We start from the raw sequence: 21,489 nt of genomic DNA on the forward strand, positions 1-21,489 counted from the left end.
CAAGGAGCTATAAAACACTGCATACCCTTTGATTCAGTAGTGTTACTACTGGATCTCTATCCCAAAGTGATCATAAAAGAGGGAAAAGGACCCACATTTACAAAAATGTATGTAGCAACTCTTTGTGGTAGCAAGAAATTGGAAATTGACAGTGGACGCCCAATTGGGGAATGGCTAAATAAGTCATGATATATGAATGTAATGGAATATTTTTGTTGTTGAAGAAATGATGATTTCAGAAAAGCCTGGAAAGACTTACATAAACTAATGCTGAGTAAAGTGAGAAGAACAAGGAGAACATTGTGCAGTAACAGCAAGATTATGTGATGGTCAGCTATGATAGATTTAAGTCTTAACAACAATGTGGTGATCCAAAACAATTTCAATAGACTTGGGATAGAAAAATGGTATTTGGATCCAGAGAGACAGCTGAGATTAAATGTGGATCAAAGCATACTATTATCACCTCTTTTTGTTTGTTTTTTGTTTTTCATGATTTTTCACTTTTGTTCTGATTTTTCTCTCTGTCACAGCATGACTAATATAGAAACATGTTTAAAATGGTTGTACATGTATAACCTATATATGATTGCTTGTTCTTTTGGAGAGAGGGAAGGTAAAGAGGGAGGGAGAAAGAAATTTGGAACTCAAAATCTTACAAAAATAAGTGCTAGAAACTATCTTTACATGTAATTAAATTTCAGGAATTTAAAAAAGGAGTAAGACATTATTGAAAATCATTCTTGTATAACTGTAGGTTCAGTGGGATCAAACACTATAGTATCTCCTCTATCATTTGTTATTATTGACATTCTAACTTGGACACCTGTTGGAATCTTTACAAACTGTTAAGCCATTAGAGTTGATAGAGACAATAATTATCTAATTTGGCATGGTTCAGTGATTGATTTGATCTTGGAAGGAGATGTTTTGGACCAGAACTGGAAACAAGGTACTAAGTCCAACTGATAGACAATAATGCTTGTGTTCACACCTCCCTTGAAGTTCTTAGGGCCAGAGAGCACTCTGGGAGATAACCCAGAATCCCATTCTTTCCAGAAAGCGGAGTTAACCTTTGGGAGATCATATATATAGAGAAAGTTCTTAGAGCTTGAGAGAGTTACTTGGGAACATTCCCAGGGGTCGGAGAGGAGCACTCTGGGAGGAAGCCCACAAGCCCTATCTTCAAGGCAGGAGAGATTTATTGCATCTTCCAACTTGGTGCTGGCTGGAGGCTGAAGAAAGCAGAGGCAGAAGCCAAGGACAAAGCTGCAAGAGGTCTTAGAACCAAGCAGAGAGATAAGCCTGAGCTAACCGGGCTATATTGAAGAACACAATAAAAGATCTGAACTTTTAGCACCTGGCTGCATTTGAGGTGATTATTACTTTCAACTGAAACTGAGGCTGCCTCCAGAAAACCTCCCCAAGAAACCCTCTCCCGGAGAGAACCATTATTATTTTAAAGAAGAGAAAAACACCAACAGATACCCAGAAAGTAATTGGAAAAAAATGCTTATTGTATTGAATTGAAAGATTCAATTGATTCCTCTTGGTATATAAGATAGAAATGGAGTCAAGTGGCAGGTATTTCAGAATGTCATATTTCAATTCTACATAAGGAAGTTATGTCTAATAATCACAGCTTTCCAGCAATGAAACAGATTGACTCTTGAGGAAGTGAAGTTTCTGTCAAGTCTGGAAAGAACAATTATCTCTCAGGGATATCATCATGGGGAGTCTTGCACTAGGTGGGAGGTAGACTATATCACTCCACATTCCTAGTATTCTATACCGTCTGATTTCATGAGCTGCCAAATCATCCCTGTACTTGTTCATTGTAATTTAGTAAGTCCCTACCTTTTAAGCCTTCTCTCTTTTTTACACAAACAAGTCTTAGATGAGTTTCAAAGTCAGGTCAAATCTTTCCTTCCTTGACTGCTCCAACCCACATTGGTCTCTTCTTCCTTACCTCCTACAGCATTTGCTGTTTGTATCATTTTTGTACACAAAGGTATAGCATTTTCCCCTTCTAACATTGAAAGCACGGTATATATTTTATTCTTTGTAATTATGACAAAGCAAAATAATTTTGAAAGAAAGAGGGAACTAGAATCACTGTGAAGGGCCTTAAATATCAAGGACTTTGTATCCTATAAATAATGAGTCAACTGAAGTTAGTTGAGCAGAGCAATGACAGACGTACATTATGGGAATAATTTTACAGCTATGTAGAGCATGTTAGAGAGGTAAAAAATGTAGCCAGGAAAACCAGTTAGAAGAGTAGTACAATTGTCCAAGGGCCTGAATGTGTGTGTGTGTGTGTGTGTGTGTGTGTGTGTGTGTGTGTAAGGAGAAATAAATATTGAAAATTTGAATCTAGGTAACTGAAAAAATGATAGTGCACTCAACAACAAAAGTTAAGTTTGGAGTAGGAGCAGATTTTGAGATGGAAGATGATGTTTTTGACATGTTTCATTTGAGATATTGGCAGAATATCCAAGTGCATATGTTTAGCAAACAGGTGAAGGTGTGAGACTTGAGTATGCAAGGGATAAATGAAAATCAGAGATACAATATAGGACTCCTCTGTCAAGAGGCGATATTTAAAAAAATAGAAATTATTGAGATCACTAAGGTGGATTAATATAGAGAGAAGTTTTCAAAGGATGGAGACTGAGGGATGTTCCCACTTGGAGAAAGGAAGAGAAAAATCAATCACTGAAAGAGTACAAAGATATATAGGAAGATAATTTGGGAAGAGTAGCATTAATTAGAATTCAAGGGAGAAGAGACTCAGAAGAATCATAGATTTAGAGTTGGAAGAGATCTTAGGAGCCACTGAGGAACCACTGAATCCAAGTTCCTCATTTTAAATGGAAGAAACCAAAACATAATGCAGTTAAATAATTACCTAGGATCACATAGCTATTAAGTATGTCTGATTGAATTCTGATTTTCTTGATTTCAAATGCAATACTCCTATCAACTATGTCATTTATCTGCTTGATATTGACTATGAGTGATAGTCAATAATGTAAAATACTTTAGAAAGGTTAAGGTCAATGAGACCTGAGTAAAGTCACCAGGTTTGAGTATTTCAATATTATTATAGGGACAGAAACTATAATAAAGAAGATGTGTAGAGAATGGGTGGTAACAAAGTGGAGGCTGCAAGTGTTAGCAGTTAAAGGGAGGAGAGATAAAAGATGTTTTGAAACGGGGTAAAAAGATAAGTGAAAGAGTTTTTTTGCTTGTTTGCATAGGATTATCTGAACATTCTATGGGCTAAGAGGAAGGAACCAGAAGAAATGATGAGATGGAAGATAAAGGGTAGAAGGTTGGAGATAGTGGTAGGTAGTATTGTTGCTGAGCCCATGATTGAAGGGAGAAGTCCTTCTCCAAGTTATTCCAGGTTCTTTTCCCTGTCTTTAATTCTTGTCTATAATAATAATAATGTTATATTTATATCATGCTTTGAGGTTTGCAGTATCCTTTCATTGCACCCTATAAGATAGGAAGTCCCAGTATTATTCTGAGGCATTTCTATAATTTTAAAATATAGTTGATCCTTTCTTCCTCAACTGTATATTGAGGAGCAACTCTGGGGAAAATTACTGTGGCCAAAAAAAAACCTATTATGCAAGGACTAGCTTGATGAAGAACCTCTCCAAAACAACACAAATCCAGTCCATTACTAAAACTATAGCCATGGCATTTCCAACTAATCTTTCATCATGTTGCCTAATCCTTTGAGAATCCCAGATTATCTCCATGCTATGATGTAGCATTGGAGCAATGTTATGCTGGTAAATGTTTAACAACCGACTCCCTGAAAAGGGATGCAGCACCTTTAAGTCTAATCTGTATATTAACATTTTCTGCCATCCTGTTCTTAAGTCTAGACAATAGCACTTTTCTTGCATATTTTCTTTGTTCTTCACAATTGTCCTGGGAGGTTAATATAACTACTAGTCACATTTTACAGAAGAGAAAACTGAGACTTAGAGAAGGTAAATGATTTACCCATGGTAACACTACTGTATCAGAGGTGAATTGTGAATACAAATCTTCCAGACTCTAATAAGGGCTTTTCCCACTGTGCCATGCTCCATCCAAGAAATGTGGTATTGTAATGCAAATTTTATCCCCACTTGTTCAGATTTGACTCATAGGTAACCTCACCTCTTGTGGCAAGATCTCATTCTGTATGTGAGGATAAGTTTGCCCTTATGCCCCATGAGCCCTGAATGTTTGACAGCTTGCACACTGTGTTATTGCTGCCCTGGCTCTTTCATTAACTAAGGTGGGAACATTAATATTCGCCACAGCAAATTTAAAAAACAAAATAATGTCTGTCCTTTGAAAAAACAAATTCAGTCTGAGAATACTCATGAGTCACATGTGACCCCACAGAAAAATGGTAGAGGCACAATGATTATTAGTCCATTTAAATAAACAACAGGAAGAATTTAGGGAAATATGCTTGTCATTCTGGGAAAATGTATGAATTTTGTTAAAAGCACTATGTAATTTCCCAAATGCACTCCAGCCCTTTCTCCTCCTCCTATTCAATTCTGGGTCCAGCTCATTATCCATCTGCAGAGCCAGTCCAAGATATCTATCCTGACAGACTAACTCAATGGGCTGCCCATCCAACAACATGTTGTCATCTGAGCAATATGCATTCATTAATCATTTAGTTTCTCTTGTGCAGAATACTAGACTAAACTCTTTCAAATGGTCATGTGAATAGAATGTTGGACTTGAAGTCAAGAAAAATTTTGGTTCAAATCCACACTTTGACTCTATAAGCCTCACTTTTCATTTGTATTCTTTATAGGACCTGTAATACTTACTTGATTGGATTGTGGTGAAACTCAAATGAAAATCTTGCAAATCTTAAAGTCCCTTATAAATATCAGTTATCAATCTCAGTATTCCTGAGCTTAATGAAATCAAACAGGAGTATTTGGACCACCCCAATCTAGACAGCTCTTGGTAATTTGCTAACAGGGAACAAATGATTCTGCAGGGCTGAAATTTGAAGCAAACTAGAGTAATAAGGATTTATAATCTTCAATCATATAGAAGCATAGAACAAAGGCCTTGTCCCCGATGAGTAAGAAGGGAAAGGTTAAAAGACTTTATACTTATAGCTATTATTTAGTTGATTGTCTATTCTGTTTCAAAAAAATATGGTTTCTGGCTGTGACTTCTCCATCAGGAGAAAAACAAAGATGATGACAGCCAAAATTCAGAGAACTTTCATGGTAGGAGAAAAGCTATTTCCCTGTTCTTATACAGGATGCATGAAGGACCTGCTTCCCTTAAAGAAAAAAAGCTTAAGTCTCTGAGCTTTAAGCTAAAAGAGATCAGATGACAGACCCTACTTTTCCTCTCATGGGAAAGAGAGACACACTTGCCATGACTCTGGCAGATGCAGAGAGAAGATCTGTAATTTTGTGCCTAACAAACTCTGGCAGTGACCAATGGTAACCAAGAGACCAGTCCAGCAGCAGTCACATGAGACCCGAGTACAGCAAATTTCAGCATATAAAACCCTTCAACACGTACACATACACACCCTGAAGAGCTCACAACACCATCAGAGATGACATGACATGTGAGACCAACAGGAAGCCAGCCCAGCAGAAGCAGATAATACTACCACCAGCTGTCAGCATATTTATAAAGTATCAAAGATGTGAGCCACACTCCACAAATGTTCTCCATATTTATGCTCCTCAATGTGCGTTTTCTAAGTGTGTCAACTTTTCTTACCAATTGTGTGTATTTGTGGGAGAATGTACCCAAATAGGAAATGTTCTTTTGCTATTTTTCTTATCATCATATTACACATATTGTTATGCAACACTTGTTTTAATGAGTCTTATCTTTTATTTTGAATTGTCCACTATTTTCTCACTTGGATAGCATGAGGTAGGGGTAGAAAATTCAGGGAGTAGGGAGTAAATTGCCAAATTGTTGCATTTAGCAGGAGACTGAAGAACTTTACTAGAATAACTTTCAGTTACCACATTGGAAAATCTTGTCAGAAAGGCATGCTACAGAGAGACTTATGACTAGTGAATTTGTTGTATTGTGAATGGGAGTCACATCTTTCAGCAGATAGATGGTATCTCACCCCCTCCCTCTGTCTTATATGCCAAAAACACCAAGAAATATTTTTTGTGCCTAGCTAGAGAAATAAGCAAAGTACTGTGGCACAGTACCGAGCAGAAATTCTTGGGGAGGTGCAGTTTGAGGGGGACAATTTGTGATCTATATTTCATAGGTAAGGACCAAGAAAACTCCTGACCCTGAACCTTCTGAACCAAAGTAAATACTTCTCCCTTTTCACTCACTGACTTTGAACAAGGATCTTGGGAATGGATTTTCCTAAAAGACTACTTCTGGCACAGTAAGAATATGCAGTTGAAGACAAGAAAGGAATAGAAGCAGAATTTTTTATTTCAGATAACTACCAGACTGATGGAGCCACCAGGAGTTTCAATACTGTATCTTTTTAATTCCAATATCATGCTGTAAATGTACTCTAATCTATAATTCAAGTGTTTTCCTGTGGATCTCAAAAAATTGGGAAGAAGATAAGAGGCTTGATGGGATGGGAGCAAATATAAACCCATTGAGATAAATTATGAAATATGGCATGATGATGATTTTTATATTTTAAACCTAAAATTGAGCCAAGAAGAAATCCAAGCAGGAACTGAGAGTTAGGGAGTGCCATCTGGCACATGCACAGAGATGCAAGCTGTAAGTTTACATCTGCACATGTATTAGAAAGCATCCATGCTTGGAGCACCATCTGGTGGTTCTTGCTAAAATTGCATTCTAAATAGCTGTGCCAGCCTGTGCTTCTGGCAGGTATATTAGTTGTTTAGCCAACTATCTTTGCTCCTTCTACGCTCAGAAACAAACTGTACTAGTAAAATGGAAAATTGCTTTCATTTTCACCAACACATCCTTATCCTAATGCATTTTGAACTAATTATATCTTCTATCTGCCTCGTAAAAAGTGAAAAAAAATTAGTTTGTGAACTAGTTTTTGAGTGAATATGAACCTATAGAATAATGTGAACTTGGTGTAGCTTTTCTGGGTGATATAAAAGAAGGGAAATGCTCCAGGTGCTATATATCCAGTAAAGAATCGCATATGATCTTAACATTTTAACTTTGTTAGTCAGAAGCTTTAAAGATTATATTTAATCCTACTAAGTAAAATGCTTTATTGTACTTACCAAATTAAAAAACACAATTGAATCCATATTCTCTTTAACTTTTAACCAATTATGTGACTGTGAGGACATGATTTGAAAAGCATTCTGAAAGTTTTTCTTTTTTTCATATATTTCTTATCAGAAACTGGTGCTGAATATTGATTCTGTCAAGCCCTTAGGGAACTATACACTAATCTAGATCCCTGGCTTTTCAGCTGGAATTTGAGAAGGATAATATCACAGAACTTCAAAGTTATCCTTGACTCTGCACTCTTTCTTACCCTTGTATCTAGTCAGTTTCTGAGTTTTGTCATTCTGCTTCCTGCAACATCTATCCATTTATCATCTATCCACTCACAAGACTACCACTCAAGTTATGCCCTTCATCACCTTTCAACTCAATTATTTTAATAGCTTCCTAGATTTTTGGCATCCAGTGTTTCTTCTCTCCAGCCCATCGTCCCCATAGCTGCCTCCATAGTCTTCCTGAAACACCAGTCTGACCATATCATTTCCCTTCTCAATAATTTTCAGTAGTTTACTAGTACCAAACTCTTCAGTTTGTCATTTAAAACTTTTCACAATGTCACTGTAACCTCATTTCCAAACTTATTTTCCTCCATACCTTTTACTATTCAACCAAATTGACCAATTAGATGTTCCCAAAGCTCAAAATTCCATCTGTCCTTTCTCATGTCTTTGTCTAGTTTTCCTTATGTATGAAATATACTCTATACTCTCCTTAGTGCCATAGAATCTTTAGCTTCCTTCAGGGAAGGAGTTATTTCCTATTGAAAGACTTTTGAGATTTCCTCTAGTTATTTCACTTTTTCACTTCAAATTATCTTGTATTTATTTCCCAATGCATAGGCCATATTCCCTAGTAGAATATAAGTTCCCAGAGGGCAGGGACCTCTTTTTTTTTTTTGGTGGTGGTGGTGGGGGAGTTCAGTGCTTAATCCTCTGCCACAAATTTAGTAGATGCTTAAAAAATACTTAATGAATTTAATTGAATTGGATGCATGTATTGACTATCTTTATAATGTTTTATAGTCATTAAAAATAGGAATATGGGTTGATGGTTACTGATAACTCCTTGTTAGCTTTTTGAAGGATAATATCTTAGGATATCCATTCAGGCAGCTAAGTATTATAATAGGTAGAACACTGAACCTGGAGTTAGGAAGACTTGAATTCAGATTCAGCCTCAGATACTTTCTAGTTGTATGATCCTAGGCAAATCACCTACTTTCTAGTTGTAAGATCCTAGGCAAATCACTTAACATCTGTTTCAGTTTCAAATGGGTTTAATAACGCACTTACTTCACAGGCTTGCTGTGAGGATCAAATAATTTCATGTTTATAAAGTTCTAAGCACAGAACCTGGCACATATTAAGTGGTTAATAAATGTTTGTCACCTCCTTCCTCCCTTCCTTCTCTCCTACTTTGTGTCATGTAACCACACTATAATTTGATTCAGATCTTTGAAAGAAATGTTAAATAGCAAAAAGCCAGGAACAGATCATTAGAATATTACACTGGATGCTTCCTTCAAAGGTAATATCGAATCAAAAGGTAGTCACTTTTTTAATCTGGACTAATCTTCAATTAATTCTAAATCAATATAATTAGTATTACTGTCACCCACAGCGTATTTTCTAAGAATAGCATGAGTTACTTTTTGAAACTCTTCATTAAAATAAAAGATAAAAAAGAAAAGGTTAGTCTCGCATAACCAATTCTTGAAGAAGTGATTTGTTGGTTGAGGTAATTTGGGGGCTCTGTTGGTTTGTGCAGGTTCTGCCAATTAATTTGCAACAATTATTTTTTTCCCACAAAATGGTGGTGTTCATTGCCTGTTTTTCAGTCAGGAACTTGTTTAGATAGGTCAAGTTGGAACTGTTATAATAACATGCACTGACATCTCATGTTTATCCTTTCTTCTATTTTGGCGTTAATTTTTTAAATTTTTTTTCCAACCAATGAATGATCTAATTATACACAGATAAGCTAATACCGAAATGACTCCATAGTAGTAAACAGTCATCTCCTATCTCTTAAAATTCATTCTATTTCATTTCATGTATGATTCTCAGTATTCTCATATCCAATACTTCCTTATTATCTTTGTGAGGAAAATGTTCATGAAATCACCCATATGCATTGGGCTTTTTCTTAATTCTAAAATCCATTTTTCAACATATTTTTCACCATCCTGACTTGTACACCTTTTTCCTGAAATCACCAAGTATTAAAGGATTTCTTTACTTGATTTGGAAGATCTTGTTGAGTTATTTGAATGATCCCTCTACTTTTTCATTATTTACAACAGATGTTGGCACACAGGTTTAATTATTATGGAAATCTCCTCGATGATCCCAATTTTCAAATTATATGGTACCTCATATTATAAAGATTGAAAGTTCAGTAGACCAAATGTATCATGAAGTGATCTTTCCTGTTAGTTAGATCATAATGAAAGAACTCTGCCAAGTCTTTTGTTTGTCTCTCTGATGAGAATCTATGAGTCATTATTTGATTTCATTGCAATTCTTTTTATCTTCAGATTTTTTTTTTATGGCAAGAATACCACTATGTCTGTACTTAGTTCTTCTGGGAGTATGGTAATTTATTGGTTATTTACAAGGATCTCACATTTAGAATGGTGAACATGTAAAAAATGTTTGTTAAAAATATTTTTAAAACCTCATATGGTTCTTAGTAATCAATCAAATTTTTATTAAGTGCATATTATATGGCATGTGTTGTGTTGAGTCTAGAGGACACAAAGAAAAAATGAAAATAGCCCTACTCTAAAGTAGCTTTCAATTTAATGGAGGAGAAAATATATACAGGCATATCTAAGAGATAATGAGGGCAAGGTTCCAGACCACTACACTTATTATTCATAATTTTTGATAATCTTTTTGGTAGAATTTGGTAGTGTCAAGTCAGGTCTGTGGATGTAAACTTGAGGTACTCCTTCCTCTTTAAAACACAGCAACCAGGAAAACAGCTTGAACCTAAAGAAAAAAATAAATTCATTAGACCAGCAATATTTAAGAGGAGTAGAGAAATATAATCTGGTTTTGTACCCCTCTCAGAGAGCAGTTAAATTAAAATTTATGCTTTCAAATGTCTTAATGAGACATTTTTCCTGATTCCATTCAGAGAGGAATCACAGTCTGGTTTGGCAAGTGGTAGGCAAGATTCCAGAGGTATCCATTCATGCCTTTCAATGAGCCCCATTTAGATGAGTCAGGTGCATGTATACATACCTCCATATGCAACATACATAGACCCACCATAAAGGAAGACATAGAATCCAAGAGAGAGATGAACAAGAAGAGCATTCTAGACATGAACTCTTTACCCTATTGTTTCCTCATTTTTCATTATCTCTGAGAAGCAGAAAGGAGCTGCACAGGACTGAGAATAATTTTGTCTTTTTGTTTTTGTTTCATGAATTGTTGTGACCAGCCTTCTAGTGATGATCCTTTATTAGCTAGGCTAGTTCTTGAACAGCAGATGCAATCTGTCAATAGGATAATAGTCAAAGCCTTTCCAGCTTGTTAGAACTTCCCAGAGTTTGTACTTCACTGGAATAACCTTCAAGAATTCAGAATCAACTCTGTGCCACAATGAAGTGTCAGGGTAGGGTGGTGGTTGTTATTGTTTTGTAGAGGCATAATAATGATGATATTAATAATAACTACTTCTTTTTGTAAAAAGTTTTATGCTTTCAAATCCCTGTAATATCCATTATCTCATTCATCCTGAGAGAAAGAGAGCCCAGGGGACTATTACTATTCCCACTAGTCAAATAAAGAAACTAAGACCTATAAAGTTAATGCCCAGTATCACACAATGGATTAATTGTGGAGAAAGAATCTAAGTATCTTGGAGTCCATATCCAGTATTCACTAACAATATGAAAATAAAATTCTTGGCTCTTACTCCTACTGGGGATGAATCCTGATTAAGCAATTATCTGCAAAACTGACCTTTTGTGTTTTCTTGCTATCTTCTAAATTTAGTATATTTTAGTATAGTGGCTATTTTCTTCACTTGCTAAGAAGGGTCTCCTGAATTGCTGCCTCAAGGGCATTCACTAGGCCTTCTACTTGGGAGGAAAAAGAAGGAACAATGGAAGAAGAAGGAATGGATAGAAAAATCAAGAAATTAAAATTTTGAATGTGAATTAATTTTATCTCCAACTAGACTATAAAAATTTTGAAGACAGAAGCTTTCTTTCCTGTTTTTCCTTCTTTAAGATAATGATAGAATTGGGATTTTCTGAGGGAGAACAGGGCCTTAGACATCATCAGTTCTAATTCTTTTATTTGACAAAGAAGGGAACATTGCAATTGTGTCTTCTGTCATATGTTACTATGTTTCATAGATGAGTCTTGTCTTTCTGATCCAATTATAAGCTCTTCAAAGCCATAGAAAACATTTCTCCCCCTTTTTTCTATTTAGTGATTAGCTAAGGACTGGACTAGATACATATGAGGTGATCATTCTTGAATGAATGGCTAGTGCTAGGTTTAAGATTCTACAAATATAACATTCTGACCCTTTCCCTCCTTTAGGCATTTTTTTCTTTCTTTTGACTTCCCCTCCCCTTTTCCTCCTCTTTCTCTGAGAATTTCTACTTCTTCTATTCATAATAATTAGTAATTATTTGATGATTTGAATTTAGCAATCTATTGATTTATAGCTAATCTACATTATTGCTTTCTTTTTTTCTCTGGAAAGAGAGCCAATTATTAAATTTTCAATGAGCATTTATACATCTTAGGAGTCAGCAAATGTAACAATTCAGGCTTAATTTATTGTTTTGTTTCTTAAGAAAGTGATGGAGAAAATGTTAATAATGTGATTAAACTTGAAAGCATATCTTGTGTCCACTTTCCCTTGGAGAGTCAGTTGTTAGAACATTTACCAACACATTTTATTATTTAAAATATTTTCCAGTTCCAAAGGACTTATTATGAAAAATGCTATCCATCTTCAGAGAAAGAAGAGATGGAGTCTGAATACAGATCAAAGCATAATTAAAATTTTAAAAATGTTTCTTGCTTGACTAATATGGAAATATGTTTTGCATGACTGCACATGTGTATCCTATATCAAATTGCTTGCCTTTTCAATGTGATAGGAGAAGGGGAGAAAAGAGGGGGAGAGAATTTGAAATTTTAAAATTTAAAAAATTTTAAAAAACAAATATTAAAAAACATTTTTACATATAAGTGGGAAAATAAAATATTAAATAAAAACAATTTGCCAGAACATCCTAATTATAATGCTTTGATTCCCATTTTATAGATGAGTGAATTAAAAAGCATTTTAAAACATTTGCCATGTTAGGCATTGTGCTTAGCACTAGGGATAAATATCCAAGAGCAAAAATAGTCCCTACCTTCAAGAAGTTTAGACCCTAATAAGGAAGACAATATTCATAAGGAAGTAGTGACTAGAGGGACATTTTTCTCCAGAAGATTACAATGATGATGAGTGGGATAGGAGGGGAGAGGATTTACATTTCTTTCCAGGAACCAAGTTGGAGTTGATTTTATAATAATTAAAGAAGTTGAAGGGTGTGAAAAATCAATGTTTCCACTGAAACTGAAATGGCAAGCTTATTGAGAAAACAGTTTTGAAGTGAAGCATCACAGTTTTTCCTGAAATTATGAGAAATGATAGAAGGGCCCCTAGGAGACAGTTCCAGAAGTGAAAGAGTTAAATTTTTCAGAATTTGTCTTCTTGTATGGTTATCAAAAGCACCTGGTAAAACTGTTAGACTGGCTGGGGAATAGATAGTGATGAGGAAACTGAGTCCTAGAAAGTTTAAATGACTTGCTTAGATGGTCATATAACTACCAAGGAGCAGAATCAGAACTTGATCCCAGATCTCCTGATTTCAAGTCCCATGATCAGGAAGTGAGAAAGACTTTGGAGATCATCAAGTACAATCCCTCTTGTAGTGATGGAATCTCCTTTTTTCAGTATCCTAGCAAGTGGCTATCCAAGATCCCTAGTATTGCTTGTTTGTTTGTTTATTTTTTACTTAAAGCTTTTTATTTTCAAAACCCAGTACCACTTATTAACAAAGTAAATAGCATTTGATTTCCAAATACCTAAGAATGTAGACAGACACAACTGTTCTGGCTCATCAGAGACCCAGGAAGTTAAATGAACTTGGCCATACTGGTCGTCAGTGATAGTTTTTGGCAAAATTGTGGCATAGGCAAATTTGTCAGCACCTTTCTCATTCTATGCCTTCTTTCCCTTTCCTTAGCATCAACTCCTTCATCCACTTATTCTCCTTGTGGTCCTTTTCCTTCTAAACCTGCTCTGAAGAAAGGTTATAGGTAGGTACTCCGACTCCCAAGGTATAGAAAGTGGTATAGCAGAAGAAATACTAACTTAGAATTAGGACAACTGGATTCACATCTCAAAGCTTGGATTTATGAATTGTATGAGTGATCATGGAAAAACTTAATTGTTCTCCTTCAGACTGCTAATCATTGTTCCTGATATTCCTTTTGGTGGCAAACAGAATAAGTGTAGTCTCTCTTCTCCATAACAGACCTTCAAAGATAGCTCTCTTGTGTTCTGACCTTTTTTTTCCCAAGGCTAAAAGGAAAAAAAAATCCCTTAACTCCTTCAACTGTTCCTCATTTGACAAATGAGCTGTAATTATTATAATTATTATATAAGATGTCATTGTATTTAGTAATTGTTACAAAAAAGCATTATACTTCTTAGAGCAAAACACCATTTTATAGGCTCTATTACAAAAAGGTTACCTGTCTGCATATCAAGATCATTTATTATAACTCAAAAGCTTTAATAACAGAAATAAGTCTTCCTTGTGACTATTTGATAACAATCATCAAATGAAGCATAAAACTGGAAGAGAAGTATGATAGCTAAGAATTATTTGTCACCTGATGGAGAAGATCTAATATGGTGTCCTGGTTGAAGTGAGACCCCCAGTGGATGGTGATGTTTTCTGTTTGTAGGTAGCATTATGCTGATTGCATCAGTCCCCCAAACACTACAGAGGCTCCCAAAAGAGATCTGCAGTCATTAAAAGGAGTTTGGCCTGTCCAACCACACAGAAAAGACCAAATGAGTGAAGAATTAGCTATTGCCCATATTCTAATATGCAACAACTTGTATTTATATTTGGGACAGACAATGCAGATGGATAGTGAGATGAGCCCAGAGTTGAAAGTGAGGAGTAAAGACAGAGGAGAGCTTTGGGGAAACCGAAAAAAAATTTTAACCACCCCCAAGCTTTCCATAAACACAAAGTTCTATCTTTTTCAACTCAAACACTTTACCAATACTACTACATGGTAGTATATGCTCTGGGGTTCAGTTTCCCAACATCACTTAGAATAGCAGGTCAGATACCCAGAGCTGAGTTACCATTTCTCCCTTTCAGAGTCTCTGGGCAATTCTCTGTGATTATGAGTTCTCATACTATTATTCATGAGCTCCCATCTATTTCCTAGCACGAGTTAACATATTAGCATCTCCCCAATATCAATTAACTAATTACTATCAGTTAGCTTTTACAAAGCTAAGAAGGTCTACAAAGACTGAAGTACAATATAATGACATCCATCAATCCTGAGGTTCATTCATTCTTTTCTACACACTCTTCTCTGGTTCCTGGAAAGAACAGATTCAAATCAAAAGGGTTGATACAAAACATATCTATCCCCAATCTGGGAGGAGGATGGTACTTCCTGGTCCTGGTAACATTAAGTATATCCACTCAGTTTCAGGTCAGCAGCCAATTAAAAGGATTTTTATCACCAGTACAATTCATTTTCTGAAAGCAGGCAGAGGATACCTGGACCTGCTCTAAAATGGGGGAAAGAGTGGTGGCTGTAAGCAGGCCACAATGTATAGAACTCCAAAGAACAAGAATAAGGAATGTCATCAAAAGATTGGATTGTATGACAGAATAAAAAAGATGGACTGGTCATAGGACAAGAGTGAACATGACAAGAGCATTTTACTTGTATATTCTGATATCAGGAGAAAGCAAGGAAATCTTTCAATACATTGGGTGGACCACCTGTAGTGAACTTTTGGAAGGACATAAAGTTGCACAGAATGGGCAGGCATAGAGGGGTTTCCATCTGTTATCATTGGAGAGAATAAATGAGATAAGGCATCCATTTGAGCATTAACTTTTTGCTCATCTCCTCCTGCTCCTCCTCTTCCTCCTCCTCTTCCTCCTCCTCCTCTTCCTCCTCCTCCTTCTTCTTCTTCTTCTCCTTCTTCTCTCTCTCTCTCTCTCTCTCTCTCTCTCTCTCTCTCTCTCTCTCTCTCTCTCTCTCTCTCTCACTTTTCTCCCTTCTCCTCATCTTGCTCCCTCTCTTCTCCTTAACTTCTATCTCTTCTTTTCTGTCTTGCTTTCTCTCCCTCTCTCTTCTTCTCAATATTCAGCTCACCATCCCCCTCTAGTGGTCAATTTGACCAATTTCCACAACTTTCCACAGCTCTGGGAACTTTACCAACTTGCCTGTTTGCCAATCTGCCCTGTTTCCCCAGGAGACAGTAGGGAAAAGAGAGGTCCAACCTTAGCACCAGAACTTTTAAAAATACCTTTCCTGCACTTTCATCTTCAAAGTGCTAGGCTACCATTAATTAATCAGTGGCACTTAGGGCTTGAGTTCTGAAGCTCTGCTGAGCCATCTGTCCTCTTCATCTCTATCTTCTCTACTTCCCTGGAATGGTGACAAGAGAGAGCTTCTGCATCCTTTGGGGACGTGAAAAGAGGCTCTGAAGTCCAGCTTTCCAACATGTCATCTGAAGTCCCCAGTCTATTCTGTTCAGAGTTCCAGTTCCTCCCCTCCCTCCCCCAAGATTAAAGCTCTTTGGTACCTTTGAGAATTCCAAATGGGCCTTGCTTCTGGGAGATTTTGTAAAGTCAAAGTCTCCCTCAAGATTCATTTTTGCTAGCAACTGAGGACTTAAAGGAGCAGTTGCATCTTCCTCAATGATGGATTTCTACTGCATGTCAAACCAGGTTTAAAGAAATTAGGTAATTGGTTTATAATCTCTGGGGTAGTTTAAAAACCTTGGAGAGTGAGATCCTACTTCCAACTGTGCTGATAACTATGTGACTCTGGAAGCTGCAAAAGCAGATTTGATTAAGCTCCATGAAAGAATAAACTTCCTAATAATAAAAAGTGTCTAAGATTAGAATAGATGGTCACATGGGCAATTAGTTCCCATGATTGGAGGTCTATAAGGTTGGATGTCACAGACTGGCTTCCCCTAAGCTGACTTTTGAGTCCCTTCCACTTTTGAGAGTCTGTGACCTTGAGAAAGGCACTTCTCAGTGTATTAATTTTCTTATTCATAAATTGAAGGTATTGGATAGCAGGATCTTTATGAAACATTACAATTCTAAGATTCCATTATTTGAATTTCTCTTCCCTAGATGCGGTGTATATATCTGAGAATCAGCAGGCAATCATCTGGGACACTGACATTAAATAAAACCCCAGTTTACCCTAAGTCAGGATGAAAAACTTCTGAATTAGTGGGATAGACTCAGAGACTTGTATCCTTTCTCCCACTAACTGTCTTAGGTTTCACAGAATGAAAGATAGGGAGCAAAGCTCATAACCTCATGTGGTCTCCTCCACAGAAAATGCCAAGGACAGATTCCTTTTCTTTCAAGGGAACTCTTGGTGCTGGGGCACAAAGCCAGACTGCTGTCCTGGAAACTGAAACCTGTCTTTAGCCACTGTAGCTTGTTCAGCATAGAAGCTAGAACCAAAAGCCACCTCCAGTCTTTCTGTCCCATTTCTCTCCCTTTCTTCTGTACCAAGCTAGTTGAAGTTCAGATCAAGTTCCAGAAAAGAGGAGGGACAGGAGGGACAGGGAGAACAGGGACAGAGATATCCAAAGAAATGATCTTCTGTTGTCAGTTCTTTTCCTCTTTCCCTTGATAGAACTGTCAAATGTCAGAGCTAAGGATTTTAGAGCACAGAATGGCAGAGCTGGAAGGGCCTTAGAACATAGAATATTAGAGCTGGGAAGGACTTTAGGATATAGAATGTCAGAGTTGAAAAAAAAGCAGCTTTTCTACAGTGGATTCTTTTTTCTTTCTAAAACTTTTCTAAAAGCAGGTCTGGCTATGTCATTCCCCCACTCAAAAATCCTCTTACTTCTTGTTGCTTTTATTATAAAACACAAATTCCTCACCTTTACATTTAATACCCCCTTCCCCTAAATCTGGCTTTCACCTATCTTTCCAGTTTTACTTCATATTTTTCTTCTTCATATACTCTATGTTTCTACCAAACTGGAACTACCAAACCTATTTTCTAAACTTTTAAAATACATTTAAAAACAATTTTTAACATTCATTTTTTAAAAATTTTGAGTTCTAAATTCTCTCCCTCCTTCTGTTCCCCAAACTTTCTCTCAGTCTTTGTCTACACTATTTCCTATGCCTGAAATGTACTTCTCCTTACAACCCTACTTGTTTCAAGCCTCATTTAAGGTACAGCTTTCTTTTTGAAGCTTTTTCAGATCTCCCCATATATCACTTTTTTTACCATCTTCAAACTACATTGTATTTACATATCCTAATATATATTTTCTTAGTAGAATATTCTTTGAGGATAGGATCCATTTGTCTTTTCTTTTTTTTCTTTTGTATTCCCAATGATAAGTAGGCCTTTGGTAGAGAAAGAAATGCAAAGGCCAGAAGTGATTTTTTTTTTTTTTGCAAATCTTACTTAATGTTCTTTTTTTTTAATTTTTAATTTTTTTATTTAATAGCCTTTTATTTACAGGTTATATGTATGAGTAACTTTACAGCATTAACAATTGCCAAACCTCTTGTTCCAATTTTTCACCTCTTACCCCCCACCCCCTCCCCCAGATGACAGGATGACCAGTAGATGTTAAATATATTAACATATAAATTAGATACACAATAAGTATACATGACCAAAACGTTATTTTGTTGTACAAAAAGAATCAGACTCTGAAATATTGTACAATTAGCTTGTGAAGGAAATAAAAAATGCAGGTGGGCAAAAATATAGGGATTGGGAATTCAATGTAATGGTTTTTAGTCATTTCCCAGAGTTCTTTCTCTGGGCGTAGCTGGTTCAGTTCATTACTGCTCCATTGGAAATGATTTGGTTGATCTCCTTGCTGAGGATGGCCAGGTCCATCAGAACTGGTCATTATATAGTATTGTTGTTGAAGTATATAATGATCTCCTGGTCCTGCTCATTTCACTCAGCATCAGTTCGTGTGGCCAGAAGTGATCTTATGAAAGTTCCAGCAAAAAGAGATGGGTTATTGATACCTCAAATCTATGGCTTCACTTTATGTATTGTCTTCCCTCTTTAAAATGTAAGCTCTTTAAGGGTAGAGACTATCCCTTAATCACTCAAAGCAAAACATGGTTGTACTTTTATCTTATTGAGGAATTACTCTGCCCAGTGACCATGAAATGCTCCTGGAGAATAGTCCATCCTACTTTGGGCTGTTTGACTGAAGGTCTATAAATCAAGGGGCAAAGCTAGGGGATAAAATACGATGTTTATTCCGGTTGTTAATTTATCAAAATGGAACAGAAGATAGTGGAGGCCTCCATCCAGATAGAATTAGTGGCTTGTCCTGTTTAATAAAACACAGAATAAAGGTTTGTATTTGCAACTTCTGTCGTTCTCTTTCTTTGACTTTTAAAACTTTTTTTTTCTGGAGAGATGTTTTCCCCTAACCCTCACCACACGGGTTCTACCCATCTCCAACAACAGCATCCTTATCCCCAGTATTTACTGTAGTGCCGGGAATATAAGTGCTCCGCAGGTTCTACCTGTTAATCAACACTTGGTTCCCACATAGTTCACCACGCATTTCCATGTTTGCATAAATGGCCCTCCCATATCTGGAACGTGTCCTTCCTTGCCTCTCCGCCTCTTCAGATCCCCTCGCTCCCTTCAAAGAGCAGATCAGGTGCTGCTTCTCAAAAGCCGTCCCTAAAAATCTCCTTATTGGCGCTCCTTCCCCGAGTTGTCTGGCTGCTATTTCACACCTGCGCGTTGTGCGTGGTGCTTCCCAGCAGAAGGTAAGCTCCTTGAGTCTAAAGACTACTTGCAGTCGTTGTTGTGCCTTTGCACCCCCGGGGTCTAGCACAGGGCTTGCTCGCCAGAACAAATAAAGCCGGCTGACTGCTTTGGAAGAGCCTCCCCCAAGTCACCCCTCTGCAACTACCGTCGCCTTGTGAATGTTTGCTTTCAGAACTGGACAGCGCCAGGGGAGGCAGAGGCGAGGCCGGCGTCCTTGTGCAACTGAATTAGAGCTGTGAACTTGGGCAAGTCCCTTTCCCGCTCTTTCTCAGGCTTTTCCATCTGCAAAACGAAAGCATTCACTTCCAAGTTCCCTTGCAGCCCTCGCGTTTTACGTGTCATGTTCTGAGGTCTCCGTGTCCTGATATTCTTTCTTTATTCCTAGGTCCCTTCCCGTTCTACAATCTTATCCTGCGAACTCTTCCCGCTTAGGGTCAGCGGGATCTCTCGAAGGCTGGGCTTAGCGGGGACTACAACTCCCAGCATGCCCCGAGGCGCACCTCCTCCCGCACTTCCGGCGTGTGGCGGCAGCGGCGGGTAGCGAGCCAGGGCGACGGCTGCGGGCCGAGGGCGACGAGTGACAGGTCGCTACGGGGCCGGAGCCTGGTTCGGGACCGGGACCGGGGTGTCTGGGGACTGGCTTCTCCGCTTCTCTCGCTTGTCCCACCGAGGTGACCTTCATGGGCCGCGGGCCCCAAGCCCCGGGGCGGCTGAGGCGGGGCGCGTGAGGCGGCAGCGGCGGCGGGTGGCTGAGGCCGAGGGAGACTGAGGCGAGCGAGGCCCGGGCCCTGCCGGGCGCTGAGGGGGGGCAGCGATGTTCGTGCAGGAGGAGAAGATCTTCGCCAGGAAGGTCCTGAGGCTTCACATCTGCACCATGGAAGGCACCGAGTGGCTGGAGGAGGTCACCGAGGATACCACGGTGGAGAAGCTCAAGGAGCGCTGCCTCAAACACGTAAGGAGCCGCCGTGGCCCCAGCGGGCCCTGCCTCCCGTGCCCCTCGCCCGGCTGTCCCTCCAGCCCTTCACCCCGCCCCAACCCCAGGCCCCCGTCCCCTTCCCCGCGGGGGCGCGCAGCCGGGACCCGACCTGCTCTCTCCTGCCTCCGCTTAGCCCTCTCCTCCTTACTCTTTTTTCACTCCCTTATTCCATCACGCCTCCTTCCTCTCCTTCTCCCATTTAGAATTTTGTCTCCTTCCTTATCGTCCTTCCCCAAAGTTTCTTTCTCTTGCTTGCTCTGCTTTCTTCTTTTTCCTTTTGGCCCTTTTCCCATTTCTGTTTTTTTTTTTTTCTCTCACACTTTAACCTCTTTCTCCCGCTTCCATTTCTTCCTTTTCTCAGTTTATAGCTTATTCCCCCAAACAATTGTTAAGTATTAAGTACTTTTTATTTTATTTTATGTTATATTATGGGGATAAAACACAAACGATTCCTACTCTTAAAGAGTTTACTTTCTGAAAGAGGAGTAAGCTAGTAAGTCATTCGTATCTGTACTGACGTAACTATAATAAGCAAGGACATGCCTCAGGATCGGTCCTGGCATAGATGTAGAGTATGCATGGGAGGGCATTCGAAGTTGAGAAGTTGTCCCACCCCATCCTCTAATCTTTTCACATTTTTCCTGTTTTCTCCTCACATTCTCCTCCCCAGTTATAGTATCTGTATCTTTTCCCTCTTTCATTCTTTTCTTCATTCGTTCATTCCTAATTTCTGTCTCCAATTTAAACCCATTTAACTCATTTTTCCATTTCTTTTTGCCCATCTGTATTTTCATTCCTTTAGGTAATCCTTTTTTCACTTATTTTCTTCCCCTCTTATATTTCCATTTCTTGTTATTCTTTCTTCTATCTTTTTCCTTTTTTTCTCCTCTACTTTTCTTCCCTTTTCCTCCCTTCCTCTTTTAACTTATACTTTTTCCCCTCATCTCCCATCTCCCTTGACTTCAATCACATATTCTTAGTCTGTGAACTCCTTTTCACCTACCTCCATTCTATTTCCTTTGGTTTCTCTTTCCCTCCCTACCTCCCTCCCTCCTTCCCTCCCTCCCTATGTCTCTCTCTCTCTCTCTCTCTCTCTCTCTCTCTCTCTCTCCCTCCCTCCCTCCTCTCCCTTTCTCTCTCTCT

The 21,489-nt window shown here is 38.1% G+C and overlaps 1 protein-coding gene across 1 annotated transcript in view; it reads left to right on the forward strand.

The window, feature by feature from the left end:
* UBAC1 (UBA domain containing 1) overlaps positions 1-21,489 on the forward strand; it is a 70,578-nt gene that overhangs the window by 13,922 nt on the left and 35,167 nt on the right. Inside the window, exon 3 of the mRNA XM_031954959.1 lies at positions 19,756-20,322. Coding sequence (XP_031810819.1) covers positions 20,185-20,322 — 138 coding nt within the window. The 5' untranslated portion in view covers positions 19,756-20,184. The remainder of the gene's footprint in view (positions 1-19,755; positions 20,323-21,489) is intronic.

This window comes from Sarcophilus harrisii, chromosome 2 (assembly GCF_902635505.1).
Source record: "Sarcophilus harrisii chromosome 2, mSarHar1.11, whole genome shotgun sequence".
In the NCBI taxonomy this organism is placed as follows: domain Eukaryota; kingdom Metazoa; phylum Chordata; class Mammalia; order Dasyuromorphia; family Dasyuridae; genus Sarcophilus; species Sarcophilus harrisii.